Raw genomic sequence first — 23842 nt, 5'->3', positions numbered from 1 at the left:
AGTTTTATAAATGTTATTCTGGGTCTGCAAGGCATGTCTAAAACATAGAAATAATATAGTAATATAACAATGTTTTATATCTATGATAGTCTGGTAAAGGTAGGACAAATTGCAACAGAAGCAAACTCAACTGATTTTGTATCCTCAATATGTCCTGAGTAAGGACAAAAAAAAAAGCCCAGAAGAATCCCATTAGGGGAAAGTGTCGAAAAAGACCCAAATATAGCCTATTCATACGCCTATTCATTCTTTTTCTCACGTGAATAGGGTAAAACTTTTAACCTTTAGATATCACCATGAAAATTACTGAGTTGATTACTTATATCAAGACAAACAAAAAATGTATTACAAGTTTTTTGAAATTGTTTGTTAACATGGGCAAACGGTGAATAATCTAACTACGTATGTGCTAATTTGCATAAATACCACAACAGATCTTAACATTGGGTATAGCCAGGTGAAAATGTCTTGTTGAATCTTGTTGACATCTTACAGTAAAATACTTAATGTTAAGGTCTGAATGGAAGCCATTTAGGCTACCCATCTACCCAGAATCTCATCTTCATTCTCCTCATTGAGTTTGTGCAGGTCACCAATAATAGTCATACCACAGCTCAATACACATCCAGCTGTTTCCAATTAATTGTAGTTGATCACGAGGTCTGTTTTATTAATGTAGGTTGAATAATCCATGTAGGAGAAACAAAAGGAAATCTTTCTTACCTGAGTGAGAGCTTAGTGACAGCTTAGTGACAGTTGAGTGGACCTTGAATGAATGACTGAATCTCTGCCCCTTATGGTGACATTTGTTTGCCTCTATAGTCTTTTACTGTAAGATGTCAACAAGATTCTACAAGACATTTTCACCTGGCTATATCCAATATTTAGATATGTTGTGGTATTTAAATGCAAATTGGAGCATACATTATTATGCACCGTTTGCTCATGTTACCAAAACATTTCAAAAAACGTGTAATAATTTTTGTTGTTGTCGTGATGTGAGTAACCAACTCAGTAATTTTCATGGTGATATCTAAAGGTTAAAATGTTTACCCTATTCACGTGAGAAAAACAATGAATAGGCGTATGAATAGGCTATATTTTGGGTCTTTTTCGAAACTTTCCCCTAATGGGATTCTTCGGGGCTTTTGTTTTCCTTACTCAGGACATATTGAGGATACAAAATCAGTTGAGTTTGCTTCTGTTGCAATTTGTCCTAGGTTGACCCCCATTTTGGCTTAAAATGACTGGACTATGAGTCAAGGTAACCGTGACTCGTCTTTGATTGGCCGAAAGTGACGAGCCAGCGGGTCAGAGACCAGCTAGCTAATGGTACTGTTACTCCATTAAAACAGTTTGCTGCGTCTAAAAGAAGCTAAACACAACGTTTATCTGTATGTAAGTCTACATTTTATTTCTCACCATTGCTTATGAGGCATGTATATGGTATACACTTTAGTTTTGTCAGTTGTCAGATGTATTTTACTGGTATCTGTTTCTTTCGCTAGCTAATGTTAAACGAAAAAATAAAGTTAGCTAGCTAACGTTAGCATCGTATTAACGGTAGCAGTTTTGCTAATTTATTTGCCAAATTATTTGGATTTATTTATTGTTATCTTTACATGTATGCTGTAACCTGATGGACGGTGTTAACGTTACATACAATTATTAACGTTAATAGCACTGACGTTAACTAGCTACTTCACACAGGCTAACTTTACACATTTTGAAAATGTTATGGCTAACGTTAGTAACTTAGTTACAAAAAAATGGCGACCCTACAGAGAGGATGCTTTTTTTTGATAGCAGAAACCGGGGCGAGATGAAATATAGCTACTGATGCTTTGCTTAAGTAAAACTAGCAATAAGTTAACTACAATATTAAAAAGTATTAATCACAAGTAAAAGTCCTGCATTAGGAACTTTGTATTGCATCAACTCAAGACAAAGAAAAGTAGAAAATAATGTAGTAGAAAATAATATATTAGCCTAAATGAATGAAATAAAGAAGAGGAATAGAGGGGTGCATTCAGACCTTTTATTAGGTAAAGTACTAGTTTTTATTTACTGATAATTCTAATTGTTAGTGTTCATTTTAACTGCCTCGTACACTGTTATGTCCAGTAACAAGTAAGAAAAATAGTGAAGGTACAATTTTCTCTGATATATAGTGGATTAGAAGTATAAAGTAGAATAAAATGGGAAATACTCGAGTAAGGTACAAGTACCTCAATATTGTACTTAAGCAAAATGTATTGCCTACTTTCCACCACTGAACTTACTTAAGCCTGCCCATATACAGAGAATCCACTGTGAATATTTGGTCAATTGTTTTTCAATAATTTACCCTGTACCTTCACAGAATCTCATTTTGGTAAATAAAACCAATAAACAGACCAGGAATTAATCTGCACACATTTTGTACAATGCAGTACAAGGGCCATAGTAGAAAAGCCGTATGTTTCACTTCCAACCTGTAGTTTAGTTTATTTGGTAAGGGGAAAATGTCACGTTGTTGCCCTTTAGTTCTGGTGGTCCTATGGTCATATGGACTGCAGGTAAAAACAATTCTGTCACCCTGCATCATCACAGCGACATCGATACAGGAGGAGACATCAAATTCTAGTGACTGATGCAATTTATGCAAGACGCTAGTCTCACATAGCCAGACATTACTCCACAGCACAGCCTTAGCTAACATTAGATGCTGGCTATATTGACAGTCATAAAAGCCCCTACTCAGGCTGAGCTCTGTACCCGACTGAGAGACACCCTATCTCGGCTTAAAATTACTTCAACAACCACTAAAACATCATGACCTCGCGGGCCTCTCTACTAAAACACATGGAGTTATACACAAGCACAACACATCTCTGTTTTAACTCCTACTTTCTGATGTAGGATCAAGGAAATCCCCGTGTCCATGGTTACCAAATCATCGTACATCACTGATGTTTTTATTTTTTTTATTGATGCTTAAAGACACAAATACACAAAACATCATACACTGTCATGGTATGACAATACAGTTTTCCATACAAAAACAAGACACATACAACAAAAAACAGAACACATACAAAAAAAACAAAAACAAAGAGGAAAACTGTTCAGGATTTCCAGACTGTGTAGAGGAGACACAGAAGCCGATCATTTTTGTTGGTTATTTTTAATTATATGAAGTGATTTAAGGAGCAAATCTATTTCTAACTTAAATACCTGGAAGGAAGGCTGCCATTTTTGCCATTTCTGTTTCTGAATAAAAAACTCAGCTTGCAAAACAAAAAAGTTCACTACATATTCCAAAGTGTTATTATCAGGATTATCATAATAAAAAAGAAAATCTTCAAAAAGGTGACTATTTAAGTCACTGAGAAATGTTTTAGTTTTCTCACATTCAAAAAATAGATCACTGATCACTGATTGTTTGAACTGCACCAACCATGTTAGGTATTACAAGTTCGACCTCACTGTGTTCACAGCGCCATCTGCTGACAGCTGGGTGGACCAGATGAAACAGGATGAATGCGCTGCTATTCCCCTGTCCTGTACACACGGGTGTTGTGACCACTGGAGGTGCACACGCTCAACTGCACAAATACACTTTGGATAGAAATCTGACCAAGTTGGAGAAACTGCTGAATAAGGGTATGTAACTAACTGTAATAGTACTAGTATTGTGTTGTACTTGCACCAGTTCTACATCTATGTATGGCATCATGCATTTTATAAATATAATGAAAAAAAGAAAAAGTCAATACTATTCTTAAGTCAGACACAGAGTGCTTAAAATAAAGGGACACCTGTACTTCAAAACAAAACCATGGTCTCAGTGTTTTCTGATGTGTTCCAGGTGTTGATGTGGACTGTGAGAATCACTTGGGTCAGACTCCACTGTTCTGTGCTGCTCTGTTGGGCCAAGTCAAGGTGATGGAGCTGCTCCTGCATTACGGAGCCGATCCCAACCAGTGAGTCTGGGCCGAAATCTGATGACTTGCTCGACTAGGCAATATAAAAAAAGCTGCAACTTGGCTTTGACTTTAACACCAATGACTCTTGACTTCACTCAGACTTTAGCTTTCTGACTCGGAATGGCTTAATCCCTCCCCAAGCCCAAATATAAAAAAAAAAAATTTTGTCATACAAAGTGTGCCTCGCAAACCAGCACAGTATCACATTCGGACATTAAAAACATTCCAGTAGTGGCCGGTTAGCTCAGTTGGTAGAGAGGGTGCACATATGTAGAGGTTTATTCCTCGATGCAGAAGGTCCAGGGTTCGAGTCTGACCTGTGAAGGTTTCCTGCATGTCTTTCCCCCCCTGCACCCCTTTTGTGTCTCAGCTTTTGTATCCATTCCAAGGAGCTTTAAAAAAAAAAAAAACATTCCAGTAAGTTAAGTAGACTTAATTTCAAATTTTTTAAACGACAAACGTGGATTACTTGCCAAAAGTCCAGAATGAAATGTTTATCTGATGTCTGGTTTGTGTCCTTTCTGCAAGCTGGTGTCCGTACTGAGCCAAAGATCTTTTGTGAGGTAAAATTGTGTAATGTCACTCCAGTATCCTGAGTGGACGGTATGTCTTAGACAAGGTCTACAGCAGTGTTTCCCCCTTTTTTTCAACGAGGGCCTGGCTTGGGCCAGTCACAGACCGATGGCAGCATTAATGTATGTGTATAATTTGAGCCCAATAGTTTGTGTGATAACAGAATCATGGAAGGAATTGCAAAATTGAGAATTTAAAAAAGCTATAAGACAGATTCCATAGAGCTCTACATTAAGTAAGCGCTAAAAACTAACTGGAGATTTGAAAATATGACTATGTCTAAGTTTCCAACTGAGCCGCCCCACTGTAACTGTAAAGAAATTCTAAAAAATACATTACAAAATCATTCCCACTGGCTTAGGCCTGTTGGGGGGCAACTTAGGCTCGGTGGGCGTCGAGGCTTGCAGAAACCCTCAACAGAGTAGCAACTCCTCTCTAGTGAAAAAATCTAGCCACTTCACATACATTTCAGTGGCTGAAATCTTTTAGTTTTACTTTGATGCATATTATATCAATATAACAATCTAATCATTCAGAACTAATAATTTAGAAGTAGCTCATGAATATAAAGTAGGCTACAGCTGATATTTCAATGTGTCAGGTATGTGTTTTATCAGCATTTCATATCTTCTGCTGCTCATCTCAGGTTATTTATTTATTTATTTTTTTTTACTTTTATTTTTTATTGTTTTATATGGTTTTTAATAGAACACAAAAGAACAAAACAAACAGGTCACTATGGGTATAACATACAATTATGCTGTTCATAAACTGTTAATATCTCAGGTTTTATACAAGTTAAGAATATGGCATAATCTGCAGATCTTTTGCCTATAATATCAACAATATCAAACTCAACCCTAGCCCCAGGATAATATACTTGTAAAAGTTATAAATACAAATTTCAAAAAGCATTTGTTTCTATAAACGTAACATACTAACTGACTGGCTTTTTGTTTAAAACATTTTAATGGCATTGTATTGTATGAAGGGCGCATAATGGCATACTTGGACTTGACTTGAGACTTGTTGGTCGTGACTTAGGACTTGACTCTGAACTTCCTAGCCAAGACTTGAGATTTATTTGTGACTTGCTAAACAATGAGTTGTTTACATTGATAGTCTAACAACACCGAGAATGATAGCTATCAGGTGACAGGATATTGAAATAGAATCTACTTTCTTCTAGTCGCTGTGAAGACGGGAGCACCCCAGTTCACGCAGGCGTATTCTCCTGCAACCCTTCAGTGGTGAATGGCTTGCTGGATGCTGGAGGAGATCTAAGACTCCATGATGTGGAAGGCAGGACGCCCTTTGACTGGCTCAGGGCTGTGAAGCAGGAAGACAGTGATAAGGTACGCTGCTGAATGGAAACAGTGCAATTTAGTTTGAGCGTGTCAGTGTTCTCTCACTGGGTGCTGGTGAAGTGGGACATGCACAGTTGCAACAACAGTGGAGGCAGAACTTAAAAATAAAAGAGGTACTCCAGTGATTTAGCAGTGCACTTCCATAAAGTAAAGGGACTAACAGAAACTGAGTGGGTTTTTTTTATGTCCAAATCGAAGCAACAGAGGCAGGGATATTCTGACTTGTAGTCAATATGTGTCAGACTCCAAAAACATTGTCATTATGATTATCCACTTCGCAAAATCCGACTTGATAGCATTTTTTTTAATAAAAAGCAACATCTTTCAAACTGCTGTGCACACCTACAGTTAGTAAAGCAGTCTCTGTCCAAACCCTAACCTGATGACATCAGCAGGAATTATTTAGTAATTGTTGTTTTCACACAGAATGCAAAGTGAATTTACGGCTTGTATTATCCGTGTGACTAATGTTCAGAATGGTCTTGCAGTTAAACAGCCAATGTACCAACTGCAGAGGTTAGCTGCAAGCTACTGTAGCTAGCAGTGTATTTACCATAGACATATATAAACTAGACCAACAGATCCCGTTGCTCTGGACGGAGACCAGTGAAGGATATTAGAAGCACTTTTCCGGTGAGCGCTGAGCGCAGCCTCCAACTGAGAGAGACGACGTAGATGTGAAGTGAGCATCGTGTCTGAAAGTTGGAAGTCTTCTGGTAGCTGTGCCGAGAGAAATCGCAATCATTCCCAATCTAGCAGAGACGGAGAGCGTAGGTATATGTAAGGAGATAACATGGACACAGGCTAATTATTGATCACTAAAATGCTAGTTAACATTAGTAATTAAACTTAAACAGCTAATGGAAGTCCAAACTGCCTGAGAGCTTCTCCTGTACTATACGGTAATTCCTCTACTATGCAACAGTAAGTCTTGTGGTTATGACACAATCGTTAGCCTATTTTTATAAAAACGTCTGCTACGGAGCCATAACGTGAGGTACAAGGTAATGGAGCCTTTTATACATTGTTGTGTTTCTTTAGAAATAAACAATGGACAAATAGAGTCTTTAAACTCTTCAGATGTAAAGTTATTTGCTGTTAAAGTGGCGCCAAAATGAATGGCAGTCAATGGAATGCTAACGGGAGGTGATGGCTTGGTAGCATCAAAATGGCTCCATAGGAGCTACGCGTTCTGGGGAGAGGCTTACCCCCTTGGTATTATTTATCTTACCGATCTCAAAACGTAGCAGAAAGTCCAGTTCTTTTATTATCCTCCAGAGAGCTCTCCTTTTTCTTTTCATTGACTTTATATGCAATTGTGTCTCGTCAATCTGAACACTTCTTCAGAGTTAACAAAGCTCCTCCAGAGCCACAGAGGACAAAATACATCTGGCTGTAGTTCTCCCCATAACTAGTTAACCACCCCTCATGTGCAAAAACAGTGGAGTGATCCTTTAGAATAAGCTCCATCTGGTCAATGGGAATACACGTTTCTCCATAACTTGTTACTGTAGAATTGCGCACGTGGGGTTATACGCAAGCACAACACATCTCTGTTTTAACTCCTACTTTCTGATGTAGGATCTAGGAAAATCCATATGTGTCCATGGTTACCAAATCATCTTGCATAACTATATAGATCACTGATGTTTGAACTGCACCAACCATGTTAGGTATATCCAAAAGGTAGGTAAGTCCAAAATGACAGGCAAAATTAGACTGCTCAGTCAGTGTTCTACTCATTTGCATCAGTGTTTAGTTAAGACCTGGAACTCAAACTGCTTCTATCTTGCTAGATGCAAGAGTTCCTGGGGAGCTGCATGTCCTCCATGCAACAGCTGTGTCAGAGCCCAGCCGCGACCAACCTCAGCTCTAACTCGTCCCACGTGTCAACATCCGTCTTGCTACACCCTGTATCTTTGCTGGATCGTCTAAAAGCACGGTATGGTGCACAAAACGCCGAGTTGCAAAGTGCAGAGCAAAATCTGTAATTGAAAATCAAGCAGGCGGTTCAACAAGTGTCTTAATCACCATCCCTAACTCAGTGTGCAGAGCACCGTCCAACAGGTATTATGTAATGTGACAGGTGAGAGTAGTTTCCAAAAACAGTAGTGCAAAACACGGCGACAACAGATGCCCCTGCACACAGTAATAACCTCAGGTCAGACCTATAAAGATGGCCATATACTCTCATATACCCACTCAGACATATTAAAGCTGATAAGAGGATATGCTATAAAACAGAGTAATAATGTGGTGCATTGTGTTTCGTCCACTTCAAAGATAGGGTACTTTAATTGTTCTACAAAAAAATTTACCACAAAATCTAACATATATGAAAGAATAGCTAGTTAGAATAAACACTATTTCATGATTACCTACCCACAGTTCTGTTGTTGTTTGTATAATGTTTAATCAACTGATATTTTTGTTTGTTTGTGTGTTTCTACTCATTTTAGTGGAAATGACAAGCAGGTCAATAAGAGGACAAACCGCAAGTCTTCTGGTACAGAAGCCCACTGTTTAGGTTTTGGAAAGGTATATCACTTCATACAGTGTAAAGTAGATGCTGATTTACACATTGGTATGTATTCAGTCTGAGCCAAGCCAAGGGTGGACAATTAACTGGTGCCTGTTATATAATGTGCATGCCAACTAAGCATAATTATCATGCTATTTTCAACACATTTCACAAAACACAACAAAAACACAACAACATTTCACAAAACGGAAAAGGTAGGGACAACAACTCTTGTTTGTGATTGAACAGAACCCAAGTCAGTTTCATCAAGCTCTGACAGCATAACGACGCTGAACTTGGCTCCACATTCGCTCCGGTTCTCTTTAAGTTTCGATTCCACCTTAAAAAATGCCCGTTTCAGCCACTGTGTGGCAGTGTTTATCGCAAAACGAGCCAGTCTGCATCAGTGCCATAGACTGTATGATCAGTGCAGATCACAGCTTTATGTTATGTATGTATGTGTATATATATATATATATATATATATATATATATATATATATATATATATATATGTACGATTTGTCATTCCCCTCTACATGCCAAACATGAGTTGGACCCATAGAATGGTACAGTAGTTACTCATTTCATGACCACATTGCTGCACAAATGTCTCTGAATTTTGTATTAGTGACATGTTCAGCGATGAAAACCAACTTATTCAGACTTCTGGAGGCTACTTCCAGTGTGTTTAAATTGTAGGCGGACTTTGGATGGATTTAATGTTCGAATTTCACTGTGGCTTTCACCTGGACAGCTTCAGGTTGGAAGGTAGATAGTTTATTGGGTTATCGCTGCCATTAATACCAAATATTATGGAGAAAGAAAAATTAAACTCAACAATTGCCTGGGAAAATCGCGATGGGATAGTGTTTCCCACATCCATTCAATTCTGAACTCACGTTTTTGTAGCTCATACAGATGAGAAACCGGCTTCACAAAGCTGTGGAATTGGTAAGGGAAGTAAAGTCAGCCCCACTGACCAGGACAGAGTCTCACACACACACACACACACACACACACACATTAAAAATGACAGATGGCAAGACATTTGATTTTAATAGGATTTGAATTTCTTATATCATTCATTGCAGCATTAGACATGCTAATGGTTATGTATCAGCGTTTGAGACCCTCCCAAACTCGGAATTATATAGCGGCTTTACATGTTTTTACATTTGGGAAAACATTTAGTTGTGGTACATGCACATGTAGGTTGAGATTGTCCCCACCACCAGGCTGAGCGTGGTGTGTTATGGATATTTCCCATACTCTCCCTGTTATCTGGAAAGCCTGTGTAGGTAGGACACAGACTGAAAGTCACTGTAATGTAATAACTCACGCTGTGATACTAGTGGACTGAGTGGTCTCCTTGTGTATGTTTGTCTAGCTGTGTGTTAACAAGCCCTGCCCGACGATGGCTGTGCCAGCATCTATTCCACTGATCAGAGACAGTGATCTGAGCCAGGCTGATGATGATGAACCTCTGCGCTCCTTCACATGTGGCTCTTTGACCTCCATGACCAAGTAAGAGCGTTACTTAGGGCGTTTTCACACCTATAGTTTGTTTGCTTTGGTCTGCAGTAGTTGATGAGTTTGGAAACATGGAGTGATTGGTTCAGTTTCGTTTCACACCTGGAGAAATCCAAGCATACCAAAATGTGTCATTACAAATCACAGAAGAACGTTCACTCCTCTTATTGGTTGGATGTGTCCGGGGCGGGAGCAAGAAAATAAATACAGGAAGAAGGTCCTGTGTTCTGGACTAGTGCATACTTTTTGCATCTCCATGGTCAAACCATTGGACCAGACATTGTTTTTTGCGAGCGACGTTACTACGTCTGCTCTTGTCACCAAGACTTCGCTCTGCCGTGCCGGCGTCTGTCTCCAACTTTAGCGGCGACTGGTTTGACCACGGAGATGCAAGTGACGGACGGCGAGCTCGACTGCTGTCTGTTTCTGTGAGGGAAACACTGCAAGCTGTTCGGTTTGCATGTTCTGCCGCATCGTAGACTGCTGAGCACACCTGACTACAGAGACATTAGCTCAGACTTGCGGAGTACATATAGTTGGTGCGGTTCGAGGTCGGATCACGTTCTCACCACAAACAAACTGCTCCAGAGTTTGTTTGAAAACGTACTGAGACCACCTCGTCAAGCAGGTCTCGTTACGCTTGTTTTGTTTGCTTTTGGTGCGCATCCGAGTGCGATTGTCCGCGTTGTCACCTGCCCGAACGAACTGCACCAGCGGGGCAAACAAACTCTATTGCGATTCAACCAAACTAAATGAAGCAGGTGTGAAAGCGCCCTTAGTCCCTCATAACCATAGCTAGAACCACACCAGAATCAGAATGTTGACACAATCAAGGAATTTGACTTTGTTTGTCAGTAGCTCTCAATATTTTCACACACAGTGCTGAGAACCATAAGTGTGGGAAGAGGGGGCTGCAGCACCCCCTGCTGGCCACAACCAAACACAGTGGAATGACATTTTACTTTTTCAATCATCTGTACTAAAGAAAACTAGAGTTCATGTATTATTTATGTATTGATGCATATACTTTATATGTTGGTATCAATTTTACAATGCTTTAATCAAATCATAATTAGAAAATATGTCAGTCAATCTCAAGTTATTAAAGGGATATTGACATATGTATTGATAAGTATAAAAATAAGGATAAAAGGAAACTTGTATCAACATTATACTCAAGTATTTAATCCATTAAGAAACAATCATTAAGAAACAAATGCTATTGATGGGTTCAGTCAGACCTGCTCTTCAACCAAGAGATATTTTATTTAGGGCTGTCAGCATCAACGCGTTAATTGCGATGCGATTAAGGGCCGACAACTAACTGCAGACCTGTCAGCATCATAGAGGACTCGGGTCTTAAAGACGTACTACAGTTGGCATGTTCTGACCCGTCTCGTTGCCGTCGTGGGGGACAGTAGTTTTCACGGATACACAGCCTGTACGACACGGAGATAGCAGCCTAACTGGAACTGCTGCAAAGAGCAAACGCTGTCTCATTAACTGGTGATCACTGGACGTCAGTGAGTAATCAACATTATTTAGAAGTTACTGCCCACTATATTGACTCTGGTAAGGATAGGGATTTTTAGTTTTTTAGTTAGGTACTTGGAGGAATTGTGCAATAATGACAGATTCACACATTTTTCTTTTATTTACAGTAAATAAATAACAAATACAAATCTTAAAGTTCATAAAGTAACTTTCTTTGCATTCATTTGATTCCCAATCAAGATACACTGGTAAGAATTGCTTTTGATTGTTAATATGTACTTAAAAACAGTTCTGAAATGCAAAATAATAGAATTTTAATCATGTGATAAAATATGCGATTAATCGCGATTAAAAAAAATTAATCGTTTGACAGCCCTAATTTTATTACATTGATGACCAAATTGTGTGCCATTGTGTGTTTCAGTTACAGCTGGAGGGGCTCCAGGGTGACAGTGAAAACAATGAGGGACAGTCAGACAGCCTATTTGGACCTGCTCCTCATAGAACAAGAGTACTGCAGGTGAGAGAGAACAGGATGTGTGTAGGAGAGTCGTTTTTTTTTTTTTTTGGTTGTGGTTTTGTTTACTTGTGGATTTTCTAAAGTAACATAACTACATAATAGTTTATACTTGTTGTATTCCTTTTTGAGATCATAATTACTAGGGATGTCCCGATCAGGTTTTTTTTGCCCCCGAGTCCGAGTCATTTGATTTTGAGTATCTACCGATACCGAGTCCCGATCCGATACTTCTATAATAATTCAACTTTATAATACCTCCAGACCACAGACATACTCGCGCTTTCCGCTTCAAGCTGCTTTCGTGTTCTACTTTGCCGGCATTTAACCAATAGCGTCTCTGCAACATTAGTGATGTCATGCCACACGCGTTGCTGTTTCTGTGTGGAGTCAAAAGGGTCTAACTCTGTGCCACCTCATAACTATAGATGTGTTAAAAAATAATGAGAATATATATACATATGTATCCGAGTCCTGATCGGGAGGTAACGTCCGATTCCGATCGAGTCTGAAACCACGTGATCGGGCCCGATTTCCGATCACGTGATCGGCTCTGGACATCCCTAATAATTACCACCTGATTGAGAAACAGGATAAAAGGGCTCTGCAGTGCGAGCATTTTGCTGCATATCAGCTGTCGCAAACTAACATTAATTTCATGAGTCATTGTGTGTGTGTGTGTGTGTGTGTGTCTCAGCCAGCTGTTCCACCCACAGCTGCTGCAGCTGATGGCAGTGAGTGTGTCTGATGACCTCCAGAGGACCAGTCTGGTGTTTGAACCAGTCAACGTCGGCACGCTTCACAACCTGCTGCACAACAGGGTACCAGAGACACACCTGGAGGATTATTTTATACTCCTGTCAGACACATAAAGTACATAACATTCATATGCTTTTTTTAAAGACTTGTTTGGACCTTTTGCCTTTGTTGTTGCCTTGCCTTAGAGCTGACAGTGTCGAAATAGACAGGAAACGTGGGGAGACAGAGAGGGATAGGACATGCACCCAAAGGCCCCAGCTGGAATCAGTGGAAGTACACTGTGGTTATATGGCATGCGCCTTAACCACTAGGCTGATGGGGCACCCCTTATGTTGGCTTTTTAGCCACTAGCGGCATCCAGCTCTAGAGATGGCACAGTTGGTCAGTCAGTCGGACTGAAACATTTCAACAACATGCGACAGGTTGCCATTCTTTACAGATTTTCATGGTTCCCAGACGATGAACACTTTCTGTCCCAGACACATACTGTATGATTTATGTTTCAAACAGGAACACCAGTCTGAAGTTGCAATTTGTGTCATTTGCAAGTTATAAAAATGGAAGGAAAACTGTAGCATTCCTTCTCCCGCTTCACAGACTTCAAAGGAGAAGTGACAGAAACAAACACGGAAAATGACATAAAGGCATTTTAAACAGAAAGCACTATATACCAAAACAAATCAAATGTATCATTGAATTTCATATGTCAATAAATGTAGGCCTTTTTTTTAAGTTGAATTAGGGGATAAACCCCTTGAAATGCACCATTTCGTTTTCAAGAGGGTGATCGGGCACAAAACATGAAAGAAGAAACATTTAAACATAAATATATATATAATGATGATAATGTATTAAACAATGCAACAACACAAAATAATACACATAGCAACATCAACAAGGATGTACACACATTTGTGATATTTACATACTTAACATTTATGCACATTCACAAGTGAATTTTAGTCGGTCCAGCAATACTGGACAAGTAAAATCCACAAGTAAATGATGGATTGGTGTGTGTGTGTGTGTGTGTGTGTGTGTGTGTGTGTGTGTGTGTGTCTGTGTCTGTGCGTGCGTGCGTGTCTACTCCCTGTCCCTGCAGCGTACAGAGTTTCCAGTGCTGCAGAACAGGTGGCTGCTGTCAGTGATCTTGCAGGTCTGTGAAGGTCTGCAGTACATCCACAGGGGAGGCCTGGTGATGAGGGCCCTGTCTTCCCACAGTGTGGTCCTCACAAAGTTCACAGTAGCCAAACTAACTGGTTTATGCTTCATGGTCCCCAGGTAGGCAGGCCCAGGCCTACACCAGGCTCAATGTATCCTCAATGGAGGAGGTACAAATTTAACTTCCTGACTGATGAAAAGGGTTTCAAATAAATATCTAAGAATTTGGAAAAAAAATCAGTTTTTAGTAGCCTGATTCAGACTGAATGACCATTTCAATATTTAGTCTGACTATAATGTCAGTACAGAGAATGGAAACACGCTCTCATCGTAGCTGTCAGCCACGGCCAGTTACAAGCTAACAGGCTAACAAACAATACAAACAAATAACAGATGCTAACTACACCTACCATTCTGATGCGTCTGCTAGATGCTGATTTTTGGTCCTAATCTGAGTCTGACTGATGCCGGATTCAGACACACTGAAAGTATTGTGCAGATCGTGGCCAGGTCTGAACAGCCCAGTTAGTTACCATGGGCACCCAAAGGAAGTGGGCAGCACTTCGGGGGCTCCAGGCTGTCTGAACCTGCTGTGAGGCTCAAACATGTATGGCTGAATCGCTCAGATGTTTCTAGCCATCTTGATGCGCACTGCTCTTTCACCAATTAACTTAGCGCAGTGGAAGGCGGGGTACAAAGGCCAGATCCAGAATTTCTCAATAAGGGAGAAACCAAAACAACTTATTTACTGTGTACAGTAGATTAAATTAGATGGCATTGTAAATGAGACAGATGTGATGCAACAAACCTGATGAATATTTCCCTGGAGAGGGTCTCAAATCCTGATAAATAAAATGTGTTTTCACTGCACTGCTGTGTGTGTGTGTGTGTGTGTGTGTGTGTGTGTGTTTGTGTGTGTGTGTGTGTGTGTGTGTGTGTGTGTGTGTGTGTGTGTGTGTGTGTGTGTGTGTGTGTGTGTGTGTGTGTGTGTGTCCAGCAGTCAAAGTACATGTGTGAAACCCCCCATGCACACAGTCCTGCCCCCCAGCCTGTACAGATGGGCTGCTCCAGAGGTCATTAAACAGCGGCCGTGCACAAAGCTAGCTGACATCTACAGCCTGTGTGCTCTGATCCAGGAACTCTACACAGGTAGCTCTCACTTCCTGCCTTCTCATTTTGGACTTCAACATTGTATGTCAGGGAATATGTTGTTGCTTTTCCTATTGTTGAGATGATTTCAAAGTTATTGAGAAAATATTGAATTGAAACCAGAATTGAATTTTGTAAATAACATGGTGTTTTTTTGTGGTTTTCCCTTTCTCTATCAAATGAAAATTGGCCTAATGAACTTAAAATTGAACAGAACTGAGTATTTCAACCAGAAAATTAAGGCGGCACTTTCTGTAGTGTTAGGATAGGCTATACAGTAGGTGACAGTTTGTTCAAATAGATAACGTCAGTCTCCAACATTTCATACATCGTTTCAGACAGAGAACCATGGGACACAGTGGACCTGAACGGAATCAAACAGGCGATGGATGCAGGGCGTGCCCTGGCAGTAGACAGCAGCATTCCACAGCCTTACTATGATGTGGTCCTGAAAGGCCTGCAGCCGCACCCACAGGACCGCACGTGCAGCCTGCAGAGTCTGTGCTACACGCTACAACATGACATCAAGGTAGCCTCACTCTATATGCTTCAGTCTCTGCAAGGTCAAGGTGTGTGTATGTGTATTTATGGATTTATTGTTCTGCGCTAAAGGACAAGTTCACAATGTTCTAATTATATCTTAAAACAATATTGGCATGCCCATTTGTACATTGAAACCAATACATTGATTGCTGTAATTTTTCCCTCTGTCCATACTGGCTGCAAAGAGATCCCTTCCTCAAGCACTTATAATGTAAGTGATGGGGACAAAATCCACAGTCCTCAATCTGTGCAAAAATGCAATCTAAAGTTCAAAAAGCAAGTGGGTATCTTCTTAAGTCTTTTTAGTATGAAATTTCCTCTTTGTGCTTCCACAGACACTGTTACACAGGGATAGTAACTCAAAGTGGGAATTTGGTATTAACAGACTAGGGCTGCTCGATTGTGGGGGAAAAAAGCATAATCACAATTACTTTGTTCAATATTGAAAATATGATTATTTAATACGATTGCTCATTGACTTTTGGAAAGATGTTGCAATTATTGAAAATAACTAACTGTAAAACAGTTAATCAAATCAACAGTGAAAACACCTTGAGCTGCGAAATTCCCCTTCATACTTTTCCCGTTTGAACTTTTCTTTCTCATTCAGAACCCAAGACAAAATAAGAGTTTACTTCCAAAACGTAATGTGCTAAAATAATCGTTTTTCTCAATGACTGTTTTTGTGATCGTTAGGAGCCGAAAACGTAATCACACACACACACACACACACAGTGTGTGTGTGTGTGTGTGTGTGTGTGTGTGTGTGTGTGTGTGTGTCCTGCAGAGGTTCTCCCTGGAGGAACAGCTGAGTGGTGGTCTGTGTGCTTACCCAGAACAAGATCTGGGGCCATCTGAAGTCCAGACCACAGCAGAGCAAACCATAATGGGGGAACCAGTACAGAGCGGTACTGAGCACAACACACAAACATGGACATGTAGGGTTCCCATGTGTACTAAAAAAAGATTAAAATTGTGTGCAAAATACACAACTAATGTGCTTCAGACACACATTTCATCACAAATTGATTATAAAATCATCATTCCTCCGTCTCCTTTAGTTGCCAGGCCAGTCAAAGTCAAGGCAGACACAGTAGTGGCAAGACAGCTGTACAGAGGAGAAGAACCAAAGCTGGGGAGAGACAGAGATGAATGTATGGGGGGAGACACAATGCCCCATCAGCTGTACCCTTACAAAGACATGCTTCATCTGCTTGCTGAGTTTGACTCAGTTAGTGTTGAGGAAGAACCTGAACCAGAGGCAGACATAGACAGGGAGCTAGTGGAGCAGCTGGATGGCCTGAAACTGATCTCAGATCAGCAGATCAGCACCATTGCGGTCAACCTCAAAGTGTCCCGGGAGCTGCTGCAGCAGGCCAACAGGAGCCTAGACACAGTGGAGAAACACCTCCAGGTGGACCACAGAGGGTTAGACTCAGCTACCCGGCTCAGAGATGCTCCTTCTTATATCTACACCGACACCTCTTGTGCCTCCTCCCTTTCTTCCTTCTCTATATCCTCCACAAATCTTTCAGGAGTTAGCACTGCTGTTGGACCACCTTCGAAGCAGTACTGTCTCTTATCGCACAGGGAAGATCACTGGGGAAGCAACCTGGAGGCCCAGCTTCTGAACAGAGATTGGGAACTGCTGAGCCAGGAAGAGCTGACTTTATGGCTGAGTCGCTATCCAGCTGAACAGCAGCAGTACGAGGAGGGCTGGTCGCCACCTTGGCTTTCCTCAGGGTGCTACATGACGGAGAGCCGTTCAGTGGTAGCTGATCACAGCACAGAGGAGCTGAGCCAGTACAGATCAGCTCTGGACAGCAGCCTTCTCAACATCGTCTCTGGGAAGAAGCAGCAGGTACATGGGTTTACTCAACAAGACTGTTACAGTGTTTTACAATTGGTTAGACACTCTCTATACTGAGTTCCCTAATTTGTTGTTCTCTCTGGGTTGGGAGTGAGTTGCTGCCCCAAGCCAAGCAGTTCAAGCAAGAGTAAACTGTGAAATGTCTCCTCCAGAAATCCAATTCACAAGAAAATGCAGACGTTACAATGGAGGTGTGCAGGCCAGAAGCTAGTGGGAGTCTACTGCTAGATACTCACAACACCAGTAAGACATTGATATTTCCTGCCACTGAAGTGTGAAAAGAATGTGTGAGGACGATGTATGCAAACCGGTGTAAATGTTTAACTCAGTTTGAATGTTTTCCTTCACAGAATATGAGAGCTTTCCCAACAACTCTGAGAAAACGGACTCTGATCCTGAAATCAGTGAAACACAGGCTCAGTATACACCCAGCCCTAACACGTAAGGACACTGACATGGACCTAAGTGCTATATATTTTAAAGTGCATTGAGGATTTATATGGGATTGGATGCGGTTACATAGTGTAGTGTGTGGGAAAACTATTAATAATCAAGGCTCATCTACAGCACGATAAGGCCAAAGACAATTGTAGAAACGGATATGTTCGGATATATAGGATGGCCCTTGTTCCCGGAGTGTCAATCAAAACACAGGAAGTCAGGGAGGATTACTTTTTTTGAAAAACACACATTAACAATGCAGTGAAAGCTTTAGGAATGGCTTACTGGAAAGAGGTGGCCTACTGATGCCTGCGAAGTAAATGTTTACATATAGGGAAGGGGACCTTCAAGGGGGCAAATATACTTTGCTCAGATATAAAAAATTAATAAAAACAATCTGGTGCTCACTGTGTGTGTGTGTGTGTGTGTGTGTGTGTGTGTGTGTGTGTGTGTGTGTGTGTGTGTGTGTGTGTGTGTGTGTGCAGGGCTCACTTTGACATGGCTGGGCTGGCTGAACTCTCCAGCATCTCATACTCTCCAGCTCAGCCTCAGGAAAAACTCTACAGTATCTCATACTCTCCAGGGCAGCCTCAGGGGAAACTCTACAGTATCTCTGTGAGCGGACAAGCCCCACCCTGTAATAGTACCCCACGTAGCCCAGGTAAACCCACACACAGTGTGCACTGTAATGAAAAGTACCTCTATTTTTCACATCATTTGACTTGGGTGTTTTCGCCCATAAATGTTTAGGCAGTCCCCCCAAGTTTAAACCTACTAGTAATAACAGGTGGAGATGGATCAAATATCTAGAACATTTAAATCTGCATAAGAAATGCTAGCTATGCCCCTGTAACTTAGTTGTCACATAGCACCACACTGTAGGATCAACATCAAGGAGAGTAGATGGACAGGAGGGGAGATACAAGAAGATTTACATTTACATGGCATTCAAGAAATTACTACTTTACTGGAGGAAGGCGACTGTAACCTGCCTACTTACGTGCATGTAAACCCACTGATGGACAACTATAACCATTTAAATTCCAGTAAAGGAGAACATGAGTGATATAAGGTCTTTCCATGTTGCTCGTGTTGTGTTTTGACAGACGTGCGCCGGCGTGTGATGACAGGAACGACTGAGGCCAATCTCGCGGACTCCCCCGTCTGCAGCCACCTCAGCTCTGTGCATCTCAGGACTGAGAGTTTCACCACACCAAGAGAAAGCTGGGTAAAGTAATTTCATTCACCAGTGGGGGGTTCTGCAGAGGACTCTGGATTGACCCAAAGCATTCTAACGAAGTGTCAACTTGCCTCCTTTTAATTCACTCCAGCTACAACATCCCATACTGTATATGTCTTACATATTTGTTTTGTGTTGGTTCTAGAAGATTAGAAATGACACCAAGAGAAAAAAGTTGTTAAAGCTGAGCCATATTTGCTGTTACCTGTCAATTCTTCAGACTCCACCTTTCGACACAGACCCTGCCAGCAGTCCCCAGGGCTCCATCACAGCCAGCCAGGAGGAAGGGCAGTCAGATACTATATCTCCCAGCTGCATTGGAGAGCAGAAGCTAGAAAAGGAAGAAGAAGAAGAAGGAGCAGGAGTGTCTGAACAGGAGCAGATTGTAGAGAGGCAGGAAGAAATGGATGGAACTAGTCAACCATCTGTGGAGGCAGAAGAAGAGGAGGAGGACAGGGCAGAAGACGAGCTTGACGAAATGGAGGAAGGATTGCAGATGATCAAAGGGTGCACTGAAGAAGAAAAAAACATGGAGGAGGAGGAGGGAGGAAGGCATGTTGAAGAAGGCAGTGAGGAAGAAGAGTGTGGCTGCTGTGACGCACAGAGAGGTGAGAACCAACATGTTCTGGTGAACAGTCCCCCTGTGGTCAGGCTTTATGCAGTAGATCCCTGTATCACCACAGAGCCCTGGTCTGCAGCTTTACACATTTTGGAATAAAATAATGATAACATAGGGCTGCTCCATATTGTAAACATGATTGAAATCACAATTTTTTAACTTGATTACTCATTGTCTTCTGGAAAGGTGTTGCATTTATTGAACTTAAAAAAACAGTGAAAACGTTCAACAAATCAACAGTGAAAACACCTAGAACTGTAGATTTCTTTTAATACTTTTCCATTTTTCACGCAAAACAAAAGACTTTGTTGACTGAGTTGACTTGCAAAACGTAATGCGTAAAATCATCGTTTTTGTGGATTATTCTATTTTTGTGACCATTAAGAGCTGAAATAAGTAGGGGAAAAAAACTTTTAATGTGAAGCAGCTGTAACAGTAGGTTAGCATTAGCACTAACTTCATCCAACAGTAAACATGGAGGCTGATATCAAAGAAGTAGAATTTCAAACTGTGACAACGCTGTGCAAGGAAGGTGGACAGGTGGCTACTGCTGAAACAATGCTGACCATCCAAAAACTGGGTTTGATTGAATGGAAATCTTAACATGAAAGCTTTACTAACTAAATGTAAGGGATACTTACTAAGAATATTATTTAATGGAGCGGCCTCTAGCTCACCCAGTTCGAGCGTTTTCCCCATGTTGGCCGAGTCCTGCAGCGGCGCGGGTTCGAATCCGACCTGCTGGCCTTTGCTGCGTGTCATCCCCCATCTCTCTCCCACCTTTCATGTCTATCCACTGTCTAATAAACAGAAAAGTCCCCCAAAAAAATTGTTTTTTAAAAAAAAAGATTATTTAATGTCATTCAAAAAACAAACATCAGTTGATGTTGTATTGGATTAGTTTTTTAATTTGCTAATATATAACATATTGAACTGCAAACAACAACAAAACATTCAAATATTTATTTAAAAAAAAATCAATATCCATAGCATAATTTCAATGCCTCTCACCACTGCATAGATGCTTGGAGATTTATGCATTTGACTTTGTTTTAAAGATGTGGGGTCAGAAGTGGAGGAAGAGGAGGATGAAGATATTGGTGACAGGAGGAAGGAAATAACATTTGGCAATGGGGAAGAAACAGGGGGCAATGCCTTGGTTAAGATCAGTAAGCAGAAAGACGTGTGACAAATACTCAAGAATCTGGCCTTTAGTTGAACTGGGAATAGTGTGGTAGTGTGTCGAGTACCGTTTACTGACAATAATTCCCAAAGTCTTGGATTGATGTGTCCGTCCAGGTGAGCTTGATGCCGACACAGTGTCTGCACATCAGAAGGAAGGGCTCAGGGAGTCTCTAGGGTCACAGCAAAGTCCCAGCTTATTGGAGGACACAAAAAGGTGGGTGACAGCAGCTGTGTTTGTTGCACGGGTGCCAGAACCTCCACCCACTCCCGCTTGTGCCTTTTTAGTCTCAGCGATGTCAATCTGCTTAGCTTTGAGTTATAAACACAAAATTCCAGGTTTATTCAGATTTAGTAGCAGACTCCTGGTAATGCAACTACTGTCTGTGTGTGTTCTCCTTTTTCCAGAGCCAATTCAACACTAGATGATGTGCTGCAGGCCTTTGTAGTGGAGGGCACCAGGAAGAGCCCAGGAACAAGTGGAAGGGTTGCCACATTGTGAGTTTCAAGTACAGACAGACTGGGCATGACTTCATGCTACTAAATACTCATTTCAAATGCAATTTCAATTCATATCCTAACTTTTTTTCAGTTTGTTTTGCTAGTTAAAGACAGCACAGTTAATCAGGCAGAAAAGTCAGTTATTTTGGGGCGACCTCTAGCTCACCCAGTAGAGTGTGCGCCCTATGTGGGCTGAGGCCCGGGTTCGAATCCGTCCCTCCTCTCTCTCCCTCTTCCTGTCTTCAAGCTATCCTGTCGATTAAAAGCCCAAAAAGTAATCTTAAAAAAAAAAAGAAAAGTCAATTATTTTTCTCGACAACATTCCAACACTTTGTAGGTGCCACTGGGGCATGAGCATGGTAGTTACTTGCTGTCTAACCCTGGAATTCCACCAGGCGCAGGTTGCCGATTGCTGCCGCAGCCCCGGCGGAACACAGCATAGACACGCCTGGTTGGAATTTAGGGGTAACACTTTGGTCCAGAGCAAAGTCCAGACAAATATGAAAAGAAATATCCTGACAGAGTGCCTCCCTTGCTAGGTGTCAGCTGTTTGAAGGTCAGACTGGTGATGATGAACACCCAGCAGGAGACCACGCACACAGCCAGCTCCCGTGATGACTCAGCCACCACCTGAAAACGGTCTCAACTGGTAAAGTTTAAAGTGGGCATGTGAAACACCAGGGGCCAGGTGCAAAAAACTCTGTGTAGAGACAACAACATTAAACCTGTGTGTACGCACAAAAACAGAAATATGCATACACATTCTTTTTGTCGGATTTAAAAGCCACACATGCGCCTGATTCTGTTTTATAAATCTCAGTCATTGTGCTGCATGTGCACGGGTCTCATTTCAATCACGGGTAGCTATAAATAGATTGAGAAACGCCCTTAAGCACCCGATTTGGATGAATTTGATTTACAGGTCATTTAAATGGCATATTCCGTTTGAATATTCCGAATTAGGCCTTTTTTCAAAAATAGCAAGAGTGCCGGTATTATTCGGGTTTTAGAAGCTTTCATGGGCATACAGCACATTCAGAGTATGCGTCTCAGTTTGCGACAATTTCCAGCTTCTTGCCTGTTTAGGGCTTACAGTTAGCTTGGTGCGTAGAGGATGGATACATTTTAAATTTAAAAAAGCTTATTATGTATGCGCGCGCCTGTGTTAACGTGTGCTTGTTTCTCCGTGTGCGCTGATGCGCTCATCTGTTGACATTTCCGAATGCCTTCCTACAAACGTACGTGTGTCATTAATATGAGAAAAAAATGAGATTTTAACTGGGTCGGGCTCAGACATGAATATCTTAATGCCTGTTGAACGCGGTCCAGGCTCAGCCAGAAAAATGCGGCCCGTTCCGCACTCTATTGGTGCGTTGCTATGGTTATTGTACACAAACCACCCAGCCATTAGTTTGCAAGGCTGCCGTAGAGATGAATGGCCCAAAGAAAAGGCCATATTTCTGGTCGAAAGGAGAAACCCACCTACTTTTATTGATTAATTTGCTTATCGTTAAATCTGACAAAATGCCTCACAATCCAGGATAAAAATGAAGGCATTGTTTATACATCCTGGCCCCAGGGGTATGAAACGGGGGAAAAATACCAGCATTTCTGTTGCGGCTTGTAAACACACATTATTTTGGACAGATATATAAAGCTGTGTGTGCACATGGTTTCTGCTCTACCTGTCAGTCAAACAACAGGAAAGAAGTGCAATTTCACAGACTTGTTACAGCAGTTGTCATTATTTATAGCACCTGTTTAAAAATGATCACATTTATCCATCAGCTACCATCACTAGTGAAACTTCAATTACCATCATCAAGCGTATTATCAATTCATTTGGTTTCTAGCATCCATATCAAAACAGACTTTAAAGTGCAAGACTTTGATGCCAGTAATGATTGAAAAAATGCACTTGATAATCTCACTGTGGTTCTGTAAACAAGTCAAATTGAAAATTAATTTCCTGTGCCTTTTCCACTCTGTATGTTTGTGAATACAGGAGGACTGTGTTGGAGCAGCACCAGACTCTTCATGAGCCAAATCAGCAAGGGAAATGTTCTTTTATGTTACTGGTACATTTACAGGGAAGTTCTGTTTGTAGTGCGCTGTTACTAGTTTGATGGTTTTAAGCAAGGTTTGTTATCCTGCAACATTCTCACAATGTTACGCTAACAGCTTCTAAAGCTGTGCATAAAATAATTTGAATTGTTAAAAGAATTTGAATGAAATCCGTTCAGAAGTCCTTTTGATGTGAAGTCCCAATGAGTCATCAGGTTCCAACGTTAGAGCCATTTGAAGAAAACACTTTCTGCAAAGGTTTTTATTTTACATTGTGCTATTTCAGGATATGCAAATAAAAATGATATACAAAGACACACCGTCTGATTTTAAACAATGC

General features: G+C 41.0%; 1 protein-coding gene across 8 annotated transcripts; it reads left to right on the top strand.

The window, feature by feature from the left end:
- The first annotated feature begins 1264 nt into the window (after positions 1-1264).
- Positions 1265-23817, top strand: LOC116058196 (inactive serine/threonine-protein kinase TEX14). Of its 8 annotated transcripts, XM_031310921.2 has the most exons (24): positions 1265-1398; positions 3480-3645; positions 3851-3965; positions 5731-5896; positions 7705-7850; positions 8368-8446; positions 9820-9956; positions 11881-11976; positions 12671-12794; positions 13835-14013; positions 14891-15042; positions 15381-15571; positions 16373-16523; positions 16647-17446; positions 17608-17698; positions 17806-17896; positions 18382-18557; positions 19003-19124; positions 19357-19744; positions 20814-20924; positions 21055-21154; positions 21346-21435; positions 21978-22087; positions 23444-23817. In XM_031310921.2, exons 2-23 carry the CDS (start codon positions 3519-3521, stop codon positions 22051-22053), a joined length of 3708 nt encoding a protein of 1235 aa, XP_031166781.1. In that variant the 5' UTR covers positions 1265-1398; positions 3480-3518; the 3' UTR covers positions 22054-22087; positions 23444-23817. The 8 variants fall into 8 exon arrangements, 2 of the variants coding, with proteins under 2 accessions (XP_031166781.1, XP_031166782.1); XR_004106981.2 differs by having other exon boundaries at positions 14894-15042; positions 21055-21435; XR_004106982.2 differs by having other exon boundaries at positions 16373-16493; positions 21055-21435.
- The last annotated feature ends 25 nt before the right edge of the window (positions 23818-23842 follow it).

The sequence above is a fragment of the Sander lucioperca genome, chromosome 13 (genome assembly GCF_008315115.2).
Source record: "Sander lucioperca isolate FBNREF2018 chromosome 13, SLUC_FBN_1.2, whole genome shotgun sequence".
In the NCBI taxonomy this organism is placed as follows: Eukaryota; Metazoa; Chordata; class Actinopteri; order Perciformes; family Percidae; genus Sander; species Sander lucioperca.
The sequence above is the reverse complement of the archived record's forward strand: the minus strand, read 5'-3'. Positions and strand labels throughout refer to the sequence as shown.